The sequence below is a fragment of the Danio rerio genome, chromosome 7 (genome assembly GCF_052040795.2).
Source record: "Danio rerio strain M-AB ecotype USA chromosome 7, GRCz13ab, whole genome shotgun sequence".
NCBI lineage: Eukaryota > Metazoa > Chordata > Actinopteri > Cypriniformes > Danionidae > Danio > Danio rerio.
The window spans coordinates 10,736,080-10,757,881 of record NC_141027.1 but is presented as its reverse complement, the minus strand read 5'-3'; the positions used below and the strand labels follow the sequence as shown (position 1 = coordinate 10,757,881).

General features: G+C 34.1%; 1 protein-coding gene and 1 long non-coding RNA gene across 18 annotated transcripts in view; one reads left to right on the top strand and one right to left on the bottom strand.

Moving 5' to 3' along the window:
• Positions 1–21,802, bottom strand: part of arnt2 (aryl hydrocarbon receptor nuclear translocator 2) — a 180,227-nt gene that overhangs the window by 82,017 nt on the left and 76,408 nt on the right. For all 17 annotated transcript variants that reach the window (XR_015494926.1, XR_015494925.1, XR_015494928.1 and 14 more), the window contains 3 exon segments: positions 19,757–19,822; positions 13,321–13,406; positions 3,867–3,943 (listed from right to left, as the gene is read on the bottom strand). Coding sequence is in view for 9 of the 17 variants with exons in the window: in XM_087259979.1 (XP_087116105.1) it covers positions 3,867–3,943; positions 13,321–13,406; positions 19,757–19,822 (229 nt within the window). In the remaining 8 variants the exon portion in view is untranslated.
• On the top strand, positions 17,634–19,277 carry LOC147843037 (uncharacterized). The gene is made up of 2 exons (XR_015495390.1): positions 17,634–18,722; positions 19,189–19,277. It is a non-coding gene; the product is annotated as an uncharacterized LOC147843037 (long non-coding RNA).

Sequence of the window (21,802 nt, the reverse complement as noted above, 5' to 3'; positions counted from 1 at the left end):
TTGAAGTCAGAATTATTAGCCCCTTTTGGTTTTTTTTCTTTTTTAAATTTCACAAATGACGTATAAGAGAGCAAGGAAATTTTCATAGTATGTCTGATAATATTTTTTCTTCTGGAGAAAGTCTTATTTGTTTTATTTTGACTAGAATAAAAGCAGTTTTAAATTTTTTTAAAGCCATTTTAAGGACAAAATTATTAGCCCCTTTAAGCAATTTTTCCCCCCAATAGTCTACAGAACAAACAATCATTCAATAACTTGCCTAATTACCCTAACCTGCCTAGTTAACCTAATTAACCCAGTTAGGACTTTAAATGTCACTTTAAGCTGTATAGAAGTGTCTTGAAAAATATTTAGTAAAATATTATGAATTGTCATCATGGCAAAGAGAAAATACATCAGTTATTAGAAATGAGCTATTAAAACTATTACGTTTAGAAATGTGTTGAAAAAAAATCTTCGGTAACACTTTAGAATAACTATCCGTTATAACTAGTTAATAGACCATTAATAAACTGGTAGTTAACAAGTTATAAATGACTTGTTAAATAAAAGTTAAAGGTTTGTTAATTATTTATAACTGTGCCTTATAGATTGCTAATAGATAACTTACAAGCTGTTAGTTAACAAGTTGTAAAAGACTTCTTAACTGTATTTTAATTATTCATAACTATACCTAATACATTAGTAATAGATCATAAACAAGCGGTTAGTAAATAACTTAATAAAGACTTGTTAAGTAGCAGTTAATAGTGTATATATGTTATTGGGACGTTATTCTAAAGTTGTGGCTATTTTTTATTTATTAACTGTTAGTAAATGAGGAATAGTTGCAACGCTAGAATAATGTCCCAATACCATGCTTAAGCTAATAACTAACGTTTAACTAATATATTTACTCACACTTTACAGATCAGTTGTTCATCGTTTGTTAACCATCTACTAATACCAGGGAAACTTTGTAGAACAGCAAATGGATGGAACAAGTTCAAGCTACAGAAATTTGATGTGATAATTAAAATATAAAATGTTTGTATCTTAACCTTGTTCCACTTATAGGCTTTTCTGTGTGCTGTGTTTTACCAAAAAAACTCCACAGATGAAATGTTGAACATTATGTTTAATGTATAGAAACACACATACTGAACCATCACATGGCAGTACAGTAGTATACAAGAATACAAACCCATGAAGTGCTAAATATGAAAACAAAATAAATAAAAATGTATTTTCTTAAAGTTCTACAAAGTTTCACTGGTGTTATTATATGGTGAACAACTGATCTGTAAAGTGTGAGTAAATATATTAGTTAAGCGTTTGTTAATAGCTTACGTATGTTATGGGGACATTATTCTAAAGTTGCAACTATTCCTCATTTACTAACAGTTAATAAATTAAAAACAGCTGCAACTTTAGAATAACGTCCCAATAACATATATACACTATTAACTGATACTTATTAAGTCTTATTAAGTTATTTATTAAGCGCTTGTTCATGATATATTACTAATTTATTAGTTATAGTTTTAAATCATTAAAATACAGTTAAGAAGTCATTTACAACTTGTTAACTAACAGCTTGTAAGTTATCTATTAGCCACCTATAAGGCACAGTTATAAATAATTAACAAACCTTTAACTTTTCTTTAATAAGTCATTTATAACTTGTTAACTACCAGTTTATTAATGGTCTATTACCTAGTTATAATGGATGGTTATTCTAAAGTGTTACCAAATCTTCCCTTCGTTAAACAGAAATTAGGGAAAAAAATAAACAGGGGGGCTAATAATTTAGGGGGGGGCTAATAATTCAACTGTCTATATATATAAAGTAGTGTGATAAACAGTGTTGCAAGATTGGACGGTTTTGAACATGATCGTGCAGGTGTAAAATGAAATAATGACATAAGGGTATCAAAAATTCGGGCAGTTTTGCAACTCAACGCCTGCCCCCTCTAATGTGTTCTCGGGACTGTCACTTAGTGTGATTTCCAGATGACTGGGTGGGGTTTTTTTGCATTTCGGTGGGTTTTGGATAGTTTTTGGGCTGGAATCAGTCAGCTACATCTGGCAAGACTGGTGATAAAGTGTTTGCCCCTTATTGAAGTCTTATTTTTTGGCATGTTTGTCACACTTTCATGTTTTAGATAATCAAGCAAATGTATAGAATAAGGTCATGCATGTTTTAATGCTTTATAACCTTTCCACATGGGTAGATCACAATTATTTTCTTTGAATCTCCACATCTAGTTTTTTTGAGGATCTTTTGGTCTACTTCACTTTGTCAGGCAGATCCAATTTAAATGATTTCTTGATTGCAAACAGCTTTTGTAAATGATTCATATGCCTGTTCTGGCAGTGTTTATATTCTACAAATGTTAGTTTATAGAAAAAAAAGGTTGTCTTTTTTGCCCACTCATTTATTTTTTATAGAGTTCATGACCCACTGGTCAACTTTTTAGAAGAGTCTGGCATGATGAAGCTGCATGGCTAAAAATCCTTACTGGACACACATTTGTCTTTTAGCCAAACCTTTGAATGGAGTCCAGAATATGCCACTGCATTCCTGGACACTTAATTTGTGTGACTTTAATGAGTAGACAGGGCTTACACTAATTGTCAATGATTTCGTGCACTATTTACGAATGACTGGAATTTCTTAAACTCACAATTAATTATTAAATCAAATGCATTTGTGAACCCAGAGGTGAGGTTTAAGTAAGGTCTGTATAAGCTTAAATTACAAATGTTTTGTGAATGAGACCTAATGCATGGAAGAGGTTTAGGGCCAAGCAATGATAAAAAATATTAAAATACTTTAGGGACTAAAGTGTCAAATTAAACTCTGTACATTTGGAGAAGGTAAAAAAAAAAAACTTGTAAATTAAAAAAAAAAAAAAAACAACTACTAAATTTCATTAAATTTCAAGACTGAAGTCGTTATTTTTACAAGAACAAAATTGTTGAACGGAGTTGTTATATTTTGAATAAAGTAGTTAAATTTAAGAACTTTTTTGTAAGAAAATCATTGGAACTGAATTAGTTTATTCTTGACATTTTATTTACAATGTTTTCTTAAATTTAACAAATTTAAAAATGTAAGAAGTTATTGTTTCAAGAAAAAAATGTCTAAATTAAAAAAAACTAATGTAATGAAATGTTGAAAATAATGTCATTAAATTGAGAATAAAATCATTTATTGCATGAAAAATTCACTAAATAAAAAAAGAAATAAATGTTGAAATTAAGCTCATACAATTCTGAGAAACAAGAAGCCCCCTATGTTATGACAAATAGACTTCTAAATTAAAAAAAAAAAAAAAACTTTGAAAATAGACCCATTACATTTTGAGAATATAGTGGTTCATTTTTCGTAAGTAAAAAATTTGAACGAAAACTGGAACTGAATAACTTTTAACTTTAACTTTCTTAAAATTTAAGTCCTTATGTTTAAAAAAAAAACTACATTTAAAAAAAATAATTATAAAATGTTGAGAATAAAGTTATTAAATTGAGAATAAAATAATTTGTTATGAGAAAAGTAATTAAATTAAATATAAATGTTAAGAATAAACTCATTAAATTCTGTGGAACAAGAAGACATTAAGACATTTAGAAATAAACTTGTAAATATCAAGAAAAAAGCCTAAATAAAATGCTGAGAATAAAAAAAAATTAAGACAATTTAAAAGATCATCTTTGATACCAACAAGTGGTTTTGCATGTGCTAAAAAACAACACTGTATATATATGGATTTTATATGACACTACTCACAATTTACAAGGCGTTTTAACAACTCAACCCATTTAATCCCTGTTTTTATAGCTATACATGTCATAGTTTGAGAATTTACGACCGGCACACATACCTGCAGTCTTCCAATAGCAACCAAGCAGTATTTGCTAGTTTGACCTGCTTCTGTGTCTTCATCTGGAATAGTCATGCCTGAAAAACACACACACACACACACACAAAAAAAATAAAAAACCGAGTCATTTGTCCAAACAAACACTGATGGCACACTGAAAATATGTGCAAATCAGAAACAGTCATATAGTTAGATGCTCTAGTATTGCCTGATGACTAACATGTTTATTCATACACTTTTTTTTAACAAGATGTTCTCTGTTGCAAGACATGCTGCTTGGAAATGTGTGTGCAATCCAGTTAAGCAGCACCTAAAGTTTGGTTTATACTTCTGCATTGAGTGATCGGCGTTACTCACAGCGCAATGCCATGCATTTATACTTCTGCATGCTGTTTGTGTTGCTCTGCAATATTACCTCCAAAATGCTAGCTGGTGGCAGGTTTTTATGTTCCTCTGTGTCAAGTTTCTTCAGGGATGTTAGTTTTTTTCTGAACGCTACAAGTAGCTAAAACTCGCTTATTCAGAAGCGGGAACTAGCAGACGTGCAATAAATTTAATCATAAGGCAAACACAAAAAAAAAGTTTGCATCTGGAGCTCCTTCATGAGACTAGACACTCATAAACACTCACTTCATCGGGCTCGCGGCTTTCTGCTAACAAGCCGAGAAATCACAGAGCTTACGCTACGCGTCATTGCAACATGTAGTTAAGTTTTTTTGGGAGGTGCGTGTCAGTGTCAGCCACGGCGAGGGCTTTGCAAAGCATGAAGGGTGCGCCGGACCATACATGTGCGCTTGATGCAGAAGTATACATCAGCCTTAATACTGAAGTAATTGAAACTGCAATTCATTGACTGGCTCCAGACACAAGCAAATCCTGCTAGACTGCCATGTTAACATGCCCAACTTTACTGCAGAAAAAAAGGTGTTTGCAGCCTGGTATAAACATGGTTTCGCTGTATACACCTAATATTACCCTTTATGACAACTGCGAGGCTTGTGAACTGTGGCGAGGGGGCGTGGCCGAGAGCCGTGGGAACGGAGTGAGGCCACCGCGTAAGTGGATACACCTGCGGTGCGCACCTGCTTCGGATCCCACGGAAGAAGCTCTGGACGATAAAAGGAGGAACGATGGCAGAGGAAGCCGAAAGAGGACCGGGCCTCGGACATATATTACTTTTGCTTTCAGTTTGAAGGCAGTCTCCGTGAAGAGCTGCTGTCCGTTTGTTTTGGTTTAGACGGCAGTCTCCGTGAGGAGCTGCCGTCACTGTTATTAATAAATATTTTAAAGCTCCGTCGGTTCTCCGCCTCCTTCTTCCCGGCGGCCAAAGGGCCGTGAACTTTATTACATGAACATTTTATAACTCAATAATTTAATTTAAATTAAGCCCTAAAATTCTGCATAATTAAAGATGTGGCGACTTGAATCTTAATAACAGCAACTGCTCAACATTTTTGTTACAGGCTGTTTCTCAATTCCAAGAACGCAGAGAACGGATTTGTGTTATTGTGGAGACCGGTCTTGCCAGGTGTCCTCGGAAGAACAAACTCAGGAGACCGTGAGGGCAGAGAACGCGTCCTTTGAGAATTGAGATGCTGCGCTCTTCCTGATGGTCACATGACCTTCATGTGTTTTAAATAGTAAAATATTTAAACATTACAGCACTCATACAACAATTTATTGTTTTTCCCCTTTTCAAAATATATACTGTGAATAAAAACATTATAAATATACTCACAATATAAATAAAATAGATTTTGATACGAATTTCAGCAAACAAACACCCTTAATATGTTTATTCCTTTATTAAGATGGTCATGGAAATGTTTACTTTCACCGTTTCATTTAGGGAAACTCCTCAGGTAAATAAGTGATATCTCTGAACTTTAATGATAAATCTAAATAAAATGCTGCGCTTTCCACCTCCAGTCGCAATGACTTCTGGGACTTCCAGAGCGAGTTCGGTGCTCAAGTCTGCATCGGTGCGTCCTCGATATCAAGATCACATCCGGGAAGATTCACGCTTCCTCCGTACTTGCGGTCTTGAGTATTGGAACTGAACTTAGGCAGCTGATGATGACGTTAAACGAGAACACGAGGACGCAAGACCGCTGAAGAACGCATATTGAGAAACAGCCAGTCATGTTATAGTCTGCTGGAAACTATTTATTTTAGTCATCTGAAATCTAGTAGTGGAGCTGAATGTTGTGCAGTGTTTATTTGGAACAAATTCCCTGTTTATTTCCTTTAATTCTCATACATTTCTGTTAATTCCCATTTATTACCATTAATTCCCATCAAGTATCCAGCTTTGATTTTTTTTTTGCAACCCTAATGTTAAGCCACTAAGCATTTTTTTTTCTGTCAGTTTATACAAATGGGAAACAAACGAGTCCTTAATGTGAAGTTAAGTTAAAAGTAAAAAAAAAAAAAAAAAGCGCAAACATCTTAAGATACCCTACTAATAGCATTTGCACTACATTTTTGTCATAGTCTCCTGGATTTTATTTCTTTTAGTAATTTAAAATCTAGTAGCAAAACTATTATTATTGTTACTGGATGTTGTGCTGCGTTTATTATTTACATTTCCAGTTTATTCCTGTTAATTCCCATACATTTCCCAATAATTCCCGTATTTTACCATTAATTCTCATTAAGTATCCAGCTTACTAAGCAACTCACTGAGCTGTTTCTGTCAGTTTATTCAAATGTATAAAACAAATGTGAAAAGAAAATATTTATTTGCAATTCATTGACTGGCCACTGGGGGCTGGCTCCAGAAACAAGTAAATCCTCATAGACTGTCATATTAAAATGCCCAACTTTAGAGCAGAAAAAACCTGTTTGCAGCCTTTTACAAAAACGGTTTTGGTGTAAAAAGCTAATATTACCCTTCATGACAACTGTGAGTCTTGTGAAATGTTTATAACTCATTGGTCTAATTTATTTGGAGCCATAAAATTCTGCCTAATTAAGGCCACTTGAATCCAACTAATAGCATCTGCTCCACATTTTTGTCAGAGTCTCCTGGAATTTATGTCTTTGCAATTCATTGACTAGCCACTAGGGGCTGGCTCAAGAAAACAAGCAAATCTTCCTAGACTGCCATGTTAAAATTCCAAAGTTTACAGCAGAAAAAAGGTGTTTGCCGCTACAAAAAAAAAATGGTTTTAATGTATGTATATCAGGTATTACCCTTCATGACAACTGTGAGGCTTGTGACTTTTTTTTAATAACTTTTAAACATTCCTGTTAATTCCCATAATTCCCAGCTTGGAACATTTCTGTATTTCTGCAACTCAAATGTAAACCAATTAAGCTGTTTTCTGTCCATTTATTAGAATGTGCGATACAAATGTGACACAAATGCATTCTTAATGTGTATTTAAACACATCCATACCAAGCAAACATCTTTAGGGATGAGGAAACATATTGAAAACAGATGTTTATTCATACATGTTGCAATTTTTTTTTTTTAACAAGATGCTTTGTTGCAGGACATTGTTCAGAAATATACCTGCAAAACTTTTTTTTTTGATCCTACTAATAGCATCTGCTCGGCAGTTTTGTCACATGTAATTGATTTCTTTTTGTCATCTAAAATCTAGTAGCGAAGCTGTTATTGTTCCTGGATGCTGGTGCCGTGTTCATCTGGAATAAACGACACACATGCAGTAGCAGCAGATGGAGAGATTCATGTCCTGGAGTTTGTTTAAGCATGATCGTAAAGCATTTAATCTCCTTTTAATTACATTACAACAATTTCTTCTCGACTTGCTTGCCTTGACCTCACTAAGGCTGATGACTAAAATAAGTTTCTGTAAGGTGATTACACATAGATATTTACTAACATGAACTAATACTGAACAATACTTGTGTGAAATCATAGTTTAAGATTTGTTAATGCATTGTAAATATTGTGCTTGGTAACATAATTCATGGGTGGCACTGTCGCCTCACAGTAAGAAAGTCGCTGGTTCGAGTCAATATTTTTGTGTGGAGTTTTGCATGTTCTCCCAGTGTTGGCATGAGTTTCCTCCAGGTGCTCTGGTTTCCCCCCCAGTCCAAACACATGCGCTATTGGTGAAGTGGGTAAACTAAATTGGCCATAGTGTATGAGTGTGTGTGTGAATGAGAGTGTATGAGTGTTTTTCAGTAATGGGATGCAGCTGGAAGTAGAGATTTGCGCAGGACTACATTTTGAATCCCGCTCCCGCCAGGTTTTAACCCAAACCCGACCTCTCCCGCTTATATTTAGCATTTGTTGTCCCGCTGCCCGACCCGCCCCATTTTCCACCCGCCGCGGCCGATCCCGTAAAAGAGGGGGGGACAAAACCGAAAACCACCCAGCTATACAGAGTCTGGGTCCTTATAGCTGCAACAAAGTACTGGAAAACACCAGTACTCCCTTTTTTCACACACACACTCACACACTACAGCCAGTTCAGCTCATCCAATTTACCTATAGCGCTTGTCCGGAGCACCTAGAAGAAACTCTGCTGGGACTCGAACCAGTGGCCCTCTTGCTGTGAGGCGACAGTACTGCCACCGTGCTGAGCTACTGTGCAGCCTTTCACAGAGTAATTGTTATTATTCTATGTTCAGTTCTACAGTAAGTGTCTTTGTGGATGACTTTGTGGAAACTGATGTAAAATGATTCAGACTTATTTGTTTTAAACAATAAAGTTACATTCAGCGATGCCAATAGTTCAGTGAATCTTTTTTTGAAGTCTTAATTAATATGTATTTAAGAAAAAGCGTCCGTTTTAATTTTACATAAATAAAAGCTGTACATGTTCACAAAATGTAAAACACTATGAAAGGCTTGGAATCTAAACTCACCGGCCACTTTAATAGGTACACCTTACTAGTGCCTGGTTGGACCCCTTTTTGCCTTCAAAACCGCTTTAATCCTTCATGGCATAAATTGAACAAGTTACTGGAAATATTCCTCAGAGATTTGCTCCATATTGACATGATAGCATCACGCAGTTGCTACAGATCTGTCGGCTGCACATCCATGATGCGAGTCTCCTGTTCCACCACATTCCAAAGGTGCTCTAATGGATTGAGTTCTGGTGACTGTGGAGGCCATTTGAGTACAGTGAACTCATTGTCATGTTCAAGAAACCAGTCTGAGATGATTCATGCTTTATGACATGGAAGTAGCCATCAGAAGATGGGTACACTGCGGTAATAAAGGGATGGACATGGTCAGCAAAAATACTCAGGTAGGCTGTGGTGTTGACAAGATGCTCAATTAGTACTAAGGGGCCCAAAGAGTGCCAAGAAAATATCCCTCACACCATTACACCACCACCCCCAGCCAGAACTGTTCATACAAGGCAATTCTACCATCCAAATGCTGCAGCAAAAATCGAGACTCATCAGACCAGGCAACGTTTTTCCAGTCTTCTATTGTCCAATTTTGGTGAGCCTGTGTGAATTGTAGCCTCAGTTTCCTGTTCTTAGCTGAAAAGAGTGGCACCTGGTGTGGTCTTCTGCTGCTGTAGCCCATCTTCCTCAAGGTTGGACGTGTTGTGTGTTCAGAGATGCTCTTCAGCAGACCTCGGTTGTAACAAGCACTTATTTGAGTTACTGTTGCCTTTCTGTCAGCTGGAATCAGTCTGGCCATTCTCCTCTGACATAAACAAGGCATTTCCCCCCACAGAGCTACCGCTCACTGGATATTTCCTCTTTTTAGGACCATTCTCCGTAAACCCTAGAGATGGTTGTGCGTGAAAATCCCAGTAGATCAGCAGTTTCTGAAATACTCAGACCAGACCATCTGACACGCTCAAAGTCACGTAAATCCCCTTTCTTTCCCATTCTGATGCTCTGTTTGAACTGCAGCAGATCGTCTTGATAGGCATGTCTACATGTCTAAATGCATTGAGTTGCTGCAATGTGATTAGAAATTTGCATTAACAAGCAGTTGAACAGGTGTACCTATTAAAGTGACCAGTAAGTGTATTTTCTATACAATATGCATATTTTTTTGCTTTATTGCTTTTATGTTAAGTTTTTTTATACCAATTCAACAGAAGAATAGCAGAAATAAATGGGAAAAACATTTCAGGACACCGATATTTTATTTATAAGATCAAAGCGAGTCAAACTGGTAACTCGCGAGTCATTTTGACTAATTAATTGAACGAATCGCTTCATTAAGGGTTCATATTGGCTGTGTGATGTGTTTGTTAATATATGTTGTGCATCCATCAGAGACGATGAACAAACATAGAATGATATTATTATAGAGCAGAGACACGTAAGGGCAATTTATTGTCCCCATTGTCATCATTTCACTGTCTGCTCCCACATTCACACGGCAAACATGTCACCTCGAGTAAAATACAACTCAATTCATCAACACTAGTTTGCAAAACTAATGAGTCTGTGCTGCAAATAAAACAGGCACGGCTGTTTATATCTATCACTGTTTAGTCTAAACAAATGACACGCTGAAAATCAAACAACAAGCCAGATGCACTGATGTTTACAATTAATTTACTGCCTTTAATTTGCACAAAAGTGACATTATACCAGCAGACAGGATTCATTGGTTTGCATATCACACTAATAAAAACACATACATAAAGTCTTGTGTTTGTTTTCGCTAAAGAACATCCCATCTGCTCTTTCCACAGAGTTTCTTAACCGTTCATAACGTCTTATGAACACGATACGCGATGTCTCCGTTTAGATCACCGCATTCCAATAAGACGCGATAATAGCTGACGATCGAGCGCCGCTGGTTATTTTTAGCCTAGTTTTTGTGCCGTTATGCAACATGCAGGATGTGGAGCATGTGCGATTGATTTCCATGACACACATATTTGTAGGAGACCTGGAGAACCTCCAGCTGAGATATGAGGCAACAAAGTTCACGTTATTGGGCTTTGAGTTCAGGGTTGCTCAATATCTGTCTTTCACCTGCTGTTGTGCTAATATGAATCTCGGGCTGGAGAGATCTGGATCTGGAGTCATGTGGGAGCCATCCAGAACTCCAGAACTCTCTGTCGATTCGATGAGAATTTAACACAGAGTTAAGAGAGTTCAAGAGGTTCAAACTTGTTCAACATGAGGTTTCAGTCATTTTGGTTTTTGGGTTATGCTAACCTAAATGAATCTGATTTATTACTATTGCTGATTCAAAAAAATAATAATTCTACCCCGACACAAATGATTCAATGAATAATTTTTAGACTTTTCAAAATTACAGGCAGTGGTGGTAAATGATTCATTGAATCTTTTCCGGTAACATCAAAACTACATGCAGCGATGGAAATGATTTAGTGAATCATGTTTGATATTCAAAATCACATCGAGTGTTGTAAATGACTCACTGAATCTTTTTTTCTGTAGCATCAAAACTACATGTAGAAATGTAAATGGTTACCTGAATCTTTTTTTTACGTAAAATCAAAACTGCTTATAATGATGTTAATGATTCAAACATGTTTAACATGAAGCTTCGGGTCATTATGGCTTTGGGTTATGCTAGCCTAAATCTGTAATATAATTTTGAATAAAATGACTTTATAGAGGTAACAAGAACAAAATTGCATGTGCTGATGCAAAAGATTCAGTGAATAAGTTATTCAGTGAATAATATAAAATATTTTATTCAATAACATTAAAACTACCTGCTGTTATGAAAAAGATTTAGTGAATCATGTTTGAATATTTCAAAATTACATGCAGTGATGTAAATGACTCACTGAATCTTATTTTCTGTAACATTAAAAAATATATGCAGTGATGTAAATGACTCACTGAATCCTTTTCGGTAACATTGAAACTATATGCAGCGATGAAAAGATTTAGTGAATCATGTTTGGATATTTCAAAATCCTATGCAAAGTAAATGATTCACCGATTCTTTTTTCAAACATCAAATCTGCATGCAGTGATGTAAAGGATTCACTGAATCTTTTATTCAGTAACATTAAAACTACCTGCAGTGATGGAAAAATATTTAGTGAATCATGTTTGAATATTTCAAAATCACATGCAGTGATGTAAATGATTCAAACATGTTTAACATGAAACTTCGGGTCATTTTGGCTTTGGGTTATGCTAGCCTAAATCTGTAATCTAATTTTGAATAAAACTACTTTTTAAAGAAGAAACAAGAACAAAATTGCATGTGCTTATGCAAATTATTCAGTGAATAAGTTCACTGAATCTTTTTCGCTAACATCAAAACTATATGCAGCAATGAAAAGATTTAGTGAATCATGTTTGGACATTCCAAAATCCTATGCAGAGTAAATGATTCACCAATTCTTTTTTCAGTAACATCAAATCTACATGCAGTTATGTAAATGATTCACTAAATATTTTATTCAATAACATTAAAACTACCTGCTGTTATGAAAAAGATTTAGTGAATCATGTTTGAATATTTCAAAATTACATGCAGTGATGCAAATGACTCACTGAATCTTATTTTCCGTAACATTAAAAAATATATGCAGTGATGTAAATGACTCACTGAATCCTTTTCGGTAACATTGAAACTATATGCAGCAATGAAAAGATTTAGTGAATCATGTTTGGATATTTTAAAATCCTATGCAGAGTAAATGATTCACAGATTATTTTTTCAGTAACATCAAATCTCTATGCAGTGATGTAAATGATTCACTAAATCTTTTATTAAATAACACCAAAACTACCTGCTGTGATGAAAAAGATTTAGTGAATCATGTTTGAATATTTCAAAATTACATGCAGTGATGCAAATGACTCACTGAATCTTATTTTCTGTAACATTAAAAAATAAATGCAGTGATGTAAATGACTCACTGAATCATTTTCGGTAACATTGAAACTATATGCAGCAATGAAAAGATTTAGTAAATCTTGTTTGGATATTTAAAAATCCTATGTAGTGTTGTAAATGATTCACTAATTATTTTTCTTTCGTAACATCAAATCTACACGCAGTGATGTAAATGATTCACTGAATCTTTTATTCAGCAACATTAAAACTACCTGCAGAAAAAGATTTAGTGAATCATGTTTGAATATTTCAAAATCACATGCAGTGATGTAAATGATTCATTGAATCTAATTTAGATAACATAATAATATTTTCAAAACATTTATTAAATCAATGTTTTTTTTAATTTTTTTTAACATCAATAAAAATGTATAATGTGACTAAACCTTCACATTATTATTGCAATTGCATATTTTACTGAAAACATTAAATGACTTAAATATTACGTCTTAAAATAAGCCTACTATAATATATTTAGATTTTTCTTAAGTGCATATAAGTATTTAAATTAGACCTGCTTGTAGAATAAATGATTTAATCTCGATATGTGTTGGTCTGCATGTGTTTGTGTCTGTTAGTGTGTCTCAGTGCTTCAGTGTCTTTGAACTGAAAGTCACGCCAGTGTGTTTTTGTGTTTGTTGTCAGTGTGTCTGTATTAGTACCCGCTGGCGGCCAGGCCTTGATGTAGCCGGTACAATGAACAACAGAGTACTGCGCTTCACCCTCCTTAGACGGACCGAGACCATTCCTGAAACCAGAAAAACACACAAAGAAAGGCCACTTTAAAGCCAACATTCGGCTCACATGAGGATTACAGTCTGATTTGAAAAGCCGGCACGGACAACAGCAAAAATGTTGCCTTCAGCATTTCACATCATCAAAACACAGAAGCAAAACAACAGCAGTGTGGAGGATTTTGTAGACATCAAGATACTGCAGCTTTGCTTTATTTAAAGAAGCCATTGATTCTCAGATATATACAGCGGGGAAAATAGGTATGGAACAGGTCATGTTTTTACCTGGGAATCATATTTCTAAAATAGTTGTTGACATGGAATTGAACCAGATTTTGGTGAAAACACCAACAATACAAACATAAAAATAAAACAAAACAAATCTGAAAAACATTTAAAGGGCCATGACACCCCCCACTTTCAGTTAAAGTCTACTTAAGAATTTTTTCAAAAGATGCATGATTAATGGGCGTGGAGCTCCGCGAGCATCGGGCAGGAGTGGGCGTGGCCAGCAGGGGAGAAGGTGAGCGAATAACTGCTGTTGTCAGTTAGCTCACAAAATGAGACACAAAGAGGAGACGCATGAGTTTATAGTTTACAAAGTTAAAATGCAAAGAAATGAACAGTGATTTAATGCCCTGCTACATTTGTTATTCGTAATTTCATATACAGAAAACCACAATTTATATCATTATAAAGATGTGTGTTCATGTAAACACTATAAATGAGGACTTCTCCCTCGATCCCTGTATCCAGCAGACTCAGTGCAGCAGGTCTCCTGACCTGTCTATTTTAACCATTAACCCTGCTGGTAATCTGGAGGATTTAGGCAAACACAGCAGCACAGTGATGTGTCTGAATGTGAACGAACTCCTGATGAAAGACAGCGTCCGCCATTCTCTAATTCTCGTGCTGCTCTCCCGACAAAAATGCTAGCAGCACGCGCACACAGCTTTGCTGTATGATCGGCCCTGACAAGATCGCGGGGGAAAACATGCAACAAACCCCGTGAATCATGGAAACAAACGCATATGAGCCTTCATGAACGGCTAAATACTGTGTGCCCTAGCCGTGGGTCCGTGACGTGTCTCTCAGCTTGGGCTTGACACTGGCAGGTCTGGCAGGTCTCATGAATAATTAAGCAGCCGGCTCTTCTCATAGGATAAGAAAACTCCACTATGAATAATAATGAGAAACCGACGCGTCATCATTGCACTTGCAGTTCTGCGCTACGTCGCCGATTTTGATCCCGCCCCAAAAGTCATTTCAAACCCGGAAGCTGAAATTAGCTGACAAAAGCACTAAATTATCCAGTTTTCCCCACAATTAAAGCTGACAGGTGCTAACATTGTCTTAACTGATGCTTAACACACACACACATCTGTTAATACAAAAAAAAAAAAGTTCTCCGGGGTGTCCTGAACCTTTAATACTTTATATAAAAGGCTTTTTTTGGTGACGGCAGCTTAAAGACGCCTCTCATATGGAGAAAGAAGACACATGCATTGCTCAGGTGTGAGTTTTTCAGACTTCAACACTGTAAAAATCTTTATTCTGTATTTTATATTGGATTCAGGTTAGTTGATTGACTGAACCATTCTACAGCTTGATTTTCTTTCTCTGAGAGCATTTTTAGAGTTTCCTACACTCTCAGAAATAAAGGTACAAGGGCTGTCACTGGGGTAATACCTTTTCAAAAGATACATATTAGATATGTACAAGTGTTTACTCGTTGTTTTTGGAACCAAGGTGTGCAGTATGAAATGTAATGTTATTATTGTTTTTATATGTATGTAACTTATTTATCTATTTTTAGTATGGAGAGCTCTGCTGTGACATGTGAATTTCCCTCCGGGGATTAATAAAGTCAAACTAACTAACTAACTAACTAACTAACTAACTAACTAACTAACTAACTAACTAACTAACTAACTAACTAACTAACTAACTAACTAACATATTTGTACCTGAAAAGTCCATGTTGGTACCTCAAAGGTACATTTTAGGTGCATTTGGGTACTGATATGTACCTTTGAGGTACCACTAAGGACTCTTTAGGTACAAATATTTTGAAAAGGTACTACCCCAGTGACAGCTCTCGTACCTTTATTTCTGAGAGTGTAGGCTGTGTTTTGTATCATCGTCTTGCTGAAATGTCCACCCTGCTTTCATCTTCATCCTCCTGCTAATGTAGATGTTGGACTGAAGCAGCTAATATTGATTTACACTGAGGAAGGGCAGAAGAACTACTGAGAGATTTCAGCTGCTGTCTGGGCTTTCACTGCCTTTCTAAACCCCTCTTTTTTTATGTGCTCAATACTTTTTTCCTGTGTTGTTTTAATTTTATTATGCATAAATTTCAAGTACACGGCACCTTTAGAAATATGTTTTCTGAGAAAAAGTGTTCAATACTTATTTCCCCCACTGTACATAGTATATTGTAAAGAAATATGTAAATAAATTAGCATTTTTTTAAATTATGATATGCAAAAAGGTACGTAAATTGGGATCATACAAATACAAATAAATTAGTATAATAAATTAGCATTAAATTAGCAAAGATTTTATTGATTATTTATGCTTTTAACTGACATTATGGGATCTTGATCTTTCGACCAGCAACTTTCAACCTTAAAAAGTTGTAAAAAGTGACTTTTATGAGTATGTTTAATAGTTTAAAGTGATAAATTGTCTAGGTAGGCGTATATTATGCTACAAAAACCTTATAATAAACAGACAGTACACTTTCTGTTATTTTAAAGACTTATTAATTTCTGTTATTTCTTATACATTAAATTATTTCGAACTACTAAAATGTCAACAAAAGTCATTTTGCTAAACTGTAGAGTTGAATTGTCAATATTAAAAGTCGACAGAGCAGAGATGAAGCTCCCAAAATGCAATTCACAACCATAAAAAAACCCAAAACACAAAATACTGAAACGGTTTTTACAGAGTGTGTAATTTTGGCAATTCCTAGAAATAAACATCTGCAACTTAAGACTGGTTTTGTGCTCCAGGCTCACAAATGTACACATTTAAGGAAACAGATGAGAAGCCAAAACACTTCCAGAAATATTCGCTAATAAAATAAAATGACACTTTTGAGCTTAAAATATAATAAAAGAGCTCTGGGAAAGCAAATTTTCACTTTATCCATCAACCGAGTCAGGAGAATAAAGTCAGATTTGAAGAACTGTGTGTGCTTTTCTCTTTCTCATAATGTTCTACTTCATTCGCCCTTCATCTGATCCCCTGTCAAATCAGCCAAGATCAGACTGAACTTTTCCATTTACTTAGTGTTAATCCATTCATTTCTATTTATTTCATTCAACTGGAGCATTAGCTACATTTCCATCCACCTACTTTTATGCGCATATTGGAGATGCGCATAAAAAAAAAACTGTTGATGGAAACGCCAAGATGCGTATAAATTTTGAAAATGAGCATAAAAAACATGCGCATAACTGAGTTTGAACTTATTATTCGATAAGAAAAGACGCGTATAAACTGCGATGGAAACACTTTTACTGAACAAATTCCAGCATGAGCATTAAAAAAAGTCATGTGATTCTGTTATAAGATATCATGTGATGATAAAAATGTGTGTGAATGGACAAACCAGCAGGCTGAGCACACTGTAAAACAACTGAAATGTTGTTTTGTTCATTGTAAAATGGCGTAACCATTTCAGTATTAGTTTTATTATATTATTAATGATCTCCAGAACTACGAGCATCTGTGCTCTGACTCTCATGCCTTCAATCACCACCGCGCGTTCACTGCGTGTCAGGATTGCCCTCTGAGGCAAATGTAATTTAATAAATAAAAAAAAGATCGACGCAGCTTCTCCCTGTTGATATTTGGCACAAGTTAATCAGGAAGTGACGATTTTGTAAGCTTCGACTGATTGGATGGAAACACTGCTTTATTCACACATCTTTTATCCGATAATCCAGTTTTGCGCATAAAGTTATTTTGCATTTTTGAATGGAAACATAGCTACTAGTGCAATGTAGCTTTATACATTTACTCTGAATTTGGATTTTGATTCTAGTTCATGAGTTTATCTAGCCGGTTTTGTAAAGCTGCTTTGAAACAATATTTGTTGTGGAAATCACTAAACAAATAAACTTGAATTGAACACCACAAGCACTAAGCCATGGGTTCAGTTTCCAGGGAAATCAATCCAACTCCTTTAACGTCATTCTGGATAAAAACATGGACATTTAACTTTTTTTAAATCTTCCAATAAAATTTTAATTAAGTTAATGGTTTATGCATTCATTTTGTTGCTACTCCTGATTCTGTGCATAAAGTTAAATATTAATTTATTGATGCAAATGATTCAGTGAATCTTTTTTCATCTTTAATCTTATATTGAGCGATGCAAAATGATTCATTAAATAATTGCTGAAAACATTAAAATTACATGCAGTGGTGCAAATCATCCAGTGAATCTTTTCTGAGAAAAATAAAATTACATGCAGTACGGCAAATTATTTAGTGAAACTTTTCTGAAAACACCAAAATGACATGAATGATGTGCAAATAACAAAGTTAATCTTTCTTGAAAACACCAAATTTAATTAAAGTGAAGCAAATGACTCAGTGAACCTTTTTTGAGTGCATCAAAACTTATTTTTTTTAAAGAATTATAATAACATGATATGATGTGAATAATACAGTGAATCTTTTATGAAAATCCTAATAAAATGTGATGCCAATGGTTTAATAAATCCTTTCTCAGCACATTAAAATCACATGAACTGATAAAAAAAGATTCAGTGAATCGTTTTTTAAAGAATCAAAATAAACAAATGAAAACATTAAAGTTAGATGAGGTGATGCAAATGACTCAGTGTACATTATTGAGCGATTCAAAAATCACATCAAGTGATAAAAAAATTGAGTGAATCATTTTTGAAAGAATCAAAATAACATGCAGTGATGTGGATAATACAGTGAATCTTTTTTGAAAACACCAAAGGAAAATAGTGTGATGCAAATGACTCATTAAAAATCACATGAAGCGATGAAAAAGATTCATTGAATCATTTTTTTAAAAGAATCAAAATAATATGTAGTGATGCGAATAATACAGTGAATCTTTTTTGAAAACACCAAAGAAAGATGATGTGAAGCAAATCTTTTTAAAAACTCCAAAGGTGATGTGATGCAAATGACTCAGTGAATCATTTTTGAGCACATCAGAATCACACGAATTTATAAAAAAAGATTCAGTGAATCTTTTTCAAAAGAATCTAAATAACATGTTGTCATGCGAATAATACAGTGAATCTTTTTTGAAAGAATCAAAATAATATGTAGTGAACTGTTCAGAACTGTAAGACAGGACATCATAATTTTTGCATTTAAGCTTCACACACACACACACACACACACACCATTCATCAATCAGACATGTGCAAAGTGTTTGGGAAAGAGGTGAATCCTGCATTCCTGAGCTGTCAGGAGTCTGTGAAACATGAATGTTTGATACAGAAACAACACGCCTGCCGCTGAGAACAAACCAGCCCCAGCGGTCAAAGGTCAAACTACAGGAACACTGAGAAAGGATGCTTTCTCAGAATTTACTTCACAGATAACACATTCCTAAAAGTCACTGCTGAAAAATGTAATGCCACATTCAGCTTGACAACAATACAATGAATCTTTTTTGTAAACCACAAAGTAAGATGGTGTGTTGACTCAGTGAATCTTTTTTGAGCGCATCAAAATCACACAATGTGATCAAAAAGATTCAGTGAATTTGAAATGTAAAAATACATGCAGTGATGCAAATAATACAGTGAAGCATTTTTTTTTAATGAGACGATGTGATGCAAATGATTTAGTGAATCTTTTTTGAGCACACGAAGTGAATTATTTTTGAAATAATCAAAATAATATGCAGTGATGTGAATAATACAGTGAATCTTTTTTAGAAACCACAAAGCAAGAAGGTGTGATGCAAATGACGTGTGGTTTTAATGTGCTCAAAACTGATTCACTAAGTGATAAAAAAAGATTCAGTGAATCTTTTTTGAAAGAATTTAAGATACTGTACATGCAGTGATGTGAATAATACAGTGAATCTTTTATTCTTTCTTTTTTAAGTACCAAAGTTTATACAGTAACGTGAGTGCTTTAGTGAATCTTTTTGATAGAATCAAAATAATATGACAATGTGATGCAAATGACTCTGTGAATAATTTCTGAGCACATCAAAATCACACAATGTAATGAAAAAGATTCAGTAAATCTAAATTACATGCAGTGATGCGAATAATACAGTGAATCATTTTTTTAATGCCAAAGTTCATACGTGACTTGAGTGATTCAGTGAATCTTTCAAACATACCTGTATCTCTTTCTCATGCTGGACAATCGATTCAATGAGATGTGATCCAAAGGTGCACTGCCACACCTGAAACAAAACACACATAAAACATTGTTAGATTCTCATCTCTAAGAAATACAAATTAAAATACACATACGTTCATGTTACAAGCTAAAATATGGAAAAACTAAACTTAATTGTGACCGGCTCTGATGTTAATACATATAATAAAAAGTTGTGTACGTATGTAGCAAGAAGGAGATTTAGATTAAACAATGAAAAACAGATGCATTTAACACATTTTTATTAAGAATTTCATTCATTCATTCATTTTCCTTCAGCTTAGTCCCTTTATTTTGTTAGGGGCAACCACAGCAGAATGCACCGCAAACTATTCCAATATATATTTTACACAGCGGATGCCCTACCAGCCACAAACTAGTACTGGGAAACACCCATACACACTCACATTCACACTCGTATATTATGGCCAATTTAGTTTGCCCAATTCACCCATACTGCATGTCTTTGGACTGTGGGGGAAACCGAAGCACCCGGAAGAAACCCACACCAACCCGGGGAGAACATGCAAACAGAAATGCTAACTGACCCTGCCGGGGCTCGAACCAGCAACCTTCTTGCTGTGAGGCGATTATGCTACCCATTGCGCCACTGTGTCCCCATTTAATTAAGAATTTAAATGATTAAAATATACAGATAGAAGTGTAGAAGCTTCAACTTGATTGTAAATGCACAAATGATAACTTGCATTAAGAAGTTATTTTTAACAGTGATAAAAAAATTAAAACATTATATTAAATCTCAAATAGCAGAAAATTCACATCTAATAATTAGGCCCACACAGAATCCACAGATTTCTTCAGATTTTTAGCCCATAGTTAGTCTATGCATTTACTTGTGTAAATGTGAGTAAATATATATATATATATATATATATATATATATATATATATATATATATATATATATATATATATATATATATATATAAATATATATATAAATATATATATATATATATATATATATATATATATATATATATATAAATATATATATATAAATATATATATATATATATATATATATATATATATATATATATATATATAAAAATAAATATATATATATATATATATATATATATATATATATATATATATATATATATATATATATATATATATATATATATATATATTCAGTTTTTAAATTAATTTAACTAAAATTATTGTGATATAATAATGGTATTTATAAAATGTTCATATGATTTATTTAAAATGTAGTTTGTAAAGTAATATTTTCTGTCTTTTAGTAGAGATATTATATGAGAGACTTGCTCTGTTTACCATATATTCTAATTGAATGTGCATAGTAAACAATAAATAAAAGTTAAAAATGTATTATTAATTATTTCATATATTACTTGTAATACTCCTAAAATAATTCAGCATAAATCCACAAATATTTTACAAAACTCTCTGCAGAAACAGAAAAAATATCCGCAGATTCTACTAATCACATATAATAGGTGGCATTACCCAAACCAAAAAGACTGACAATTCCAATTTGAACCTTAATTATGAGCACAAATTATAACTTGCATGTATAATTAAAATATAACAATCAATCAATCTTGATAGAGTGGCTTCAAAACAACTCTGTGACTGTTCTTGAACAGCCCAGCCAGAGCCCTGACTTAAACCCAATTGAGCATCTCTGATGAGACCTAAAAAAGGGCGTCAACCAACGCTTATCATCCAAACTGAGAGAGCTGTGGTTAATCAGGTAGGAAAACATTCAGCTAGTTGTTCCCAAATCAAGGTTAAAATCAAGAGGGGACAGGGCTTTTTCCATCACAGCCCCTCATCTGTGGATTGACCTATCTTTACATATTACGTCATGTTATTCCCTTGGTGCTTTAAAGTCTCATTTAAAAAAAAATAAAAAAATTAAAAATCACCTTCTGTCTCTTGCTTTTTAATTGCCATTAATTATTTTGAATTTGTTTGACACATTTTGCTTATATATATATATATATATATA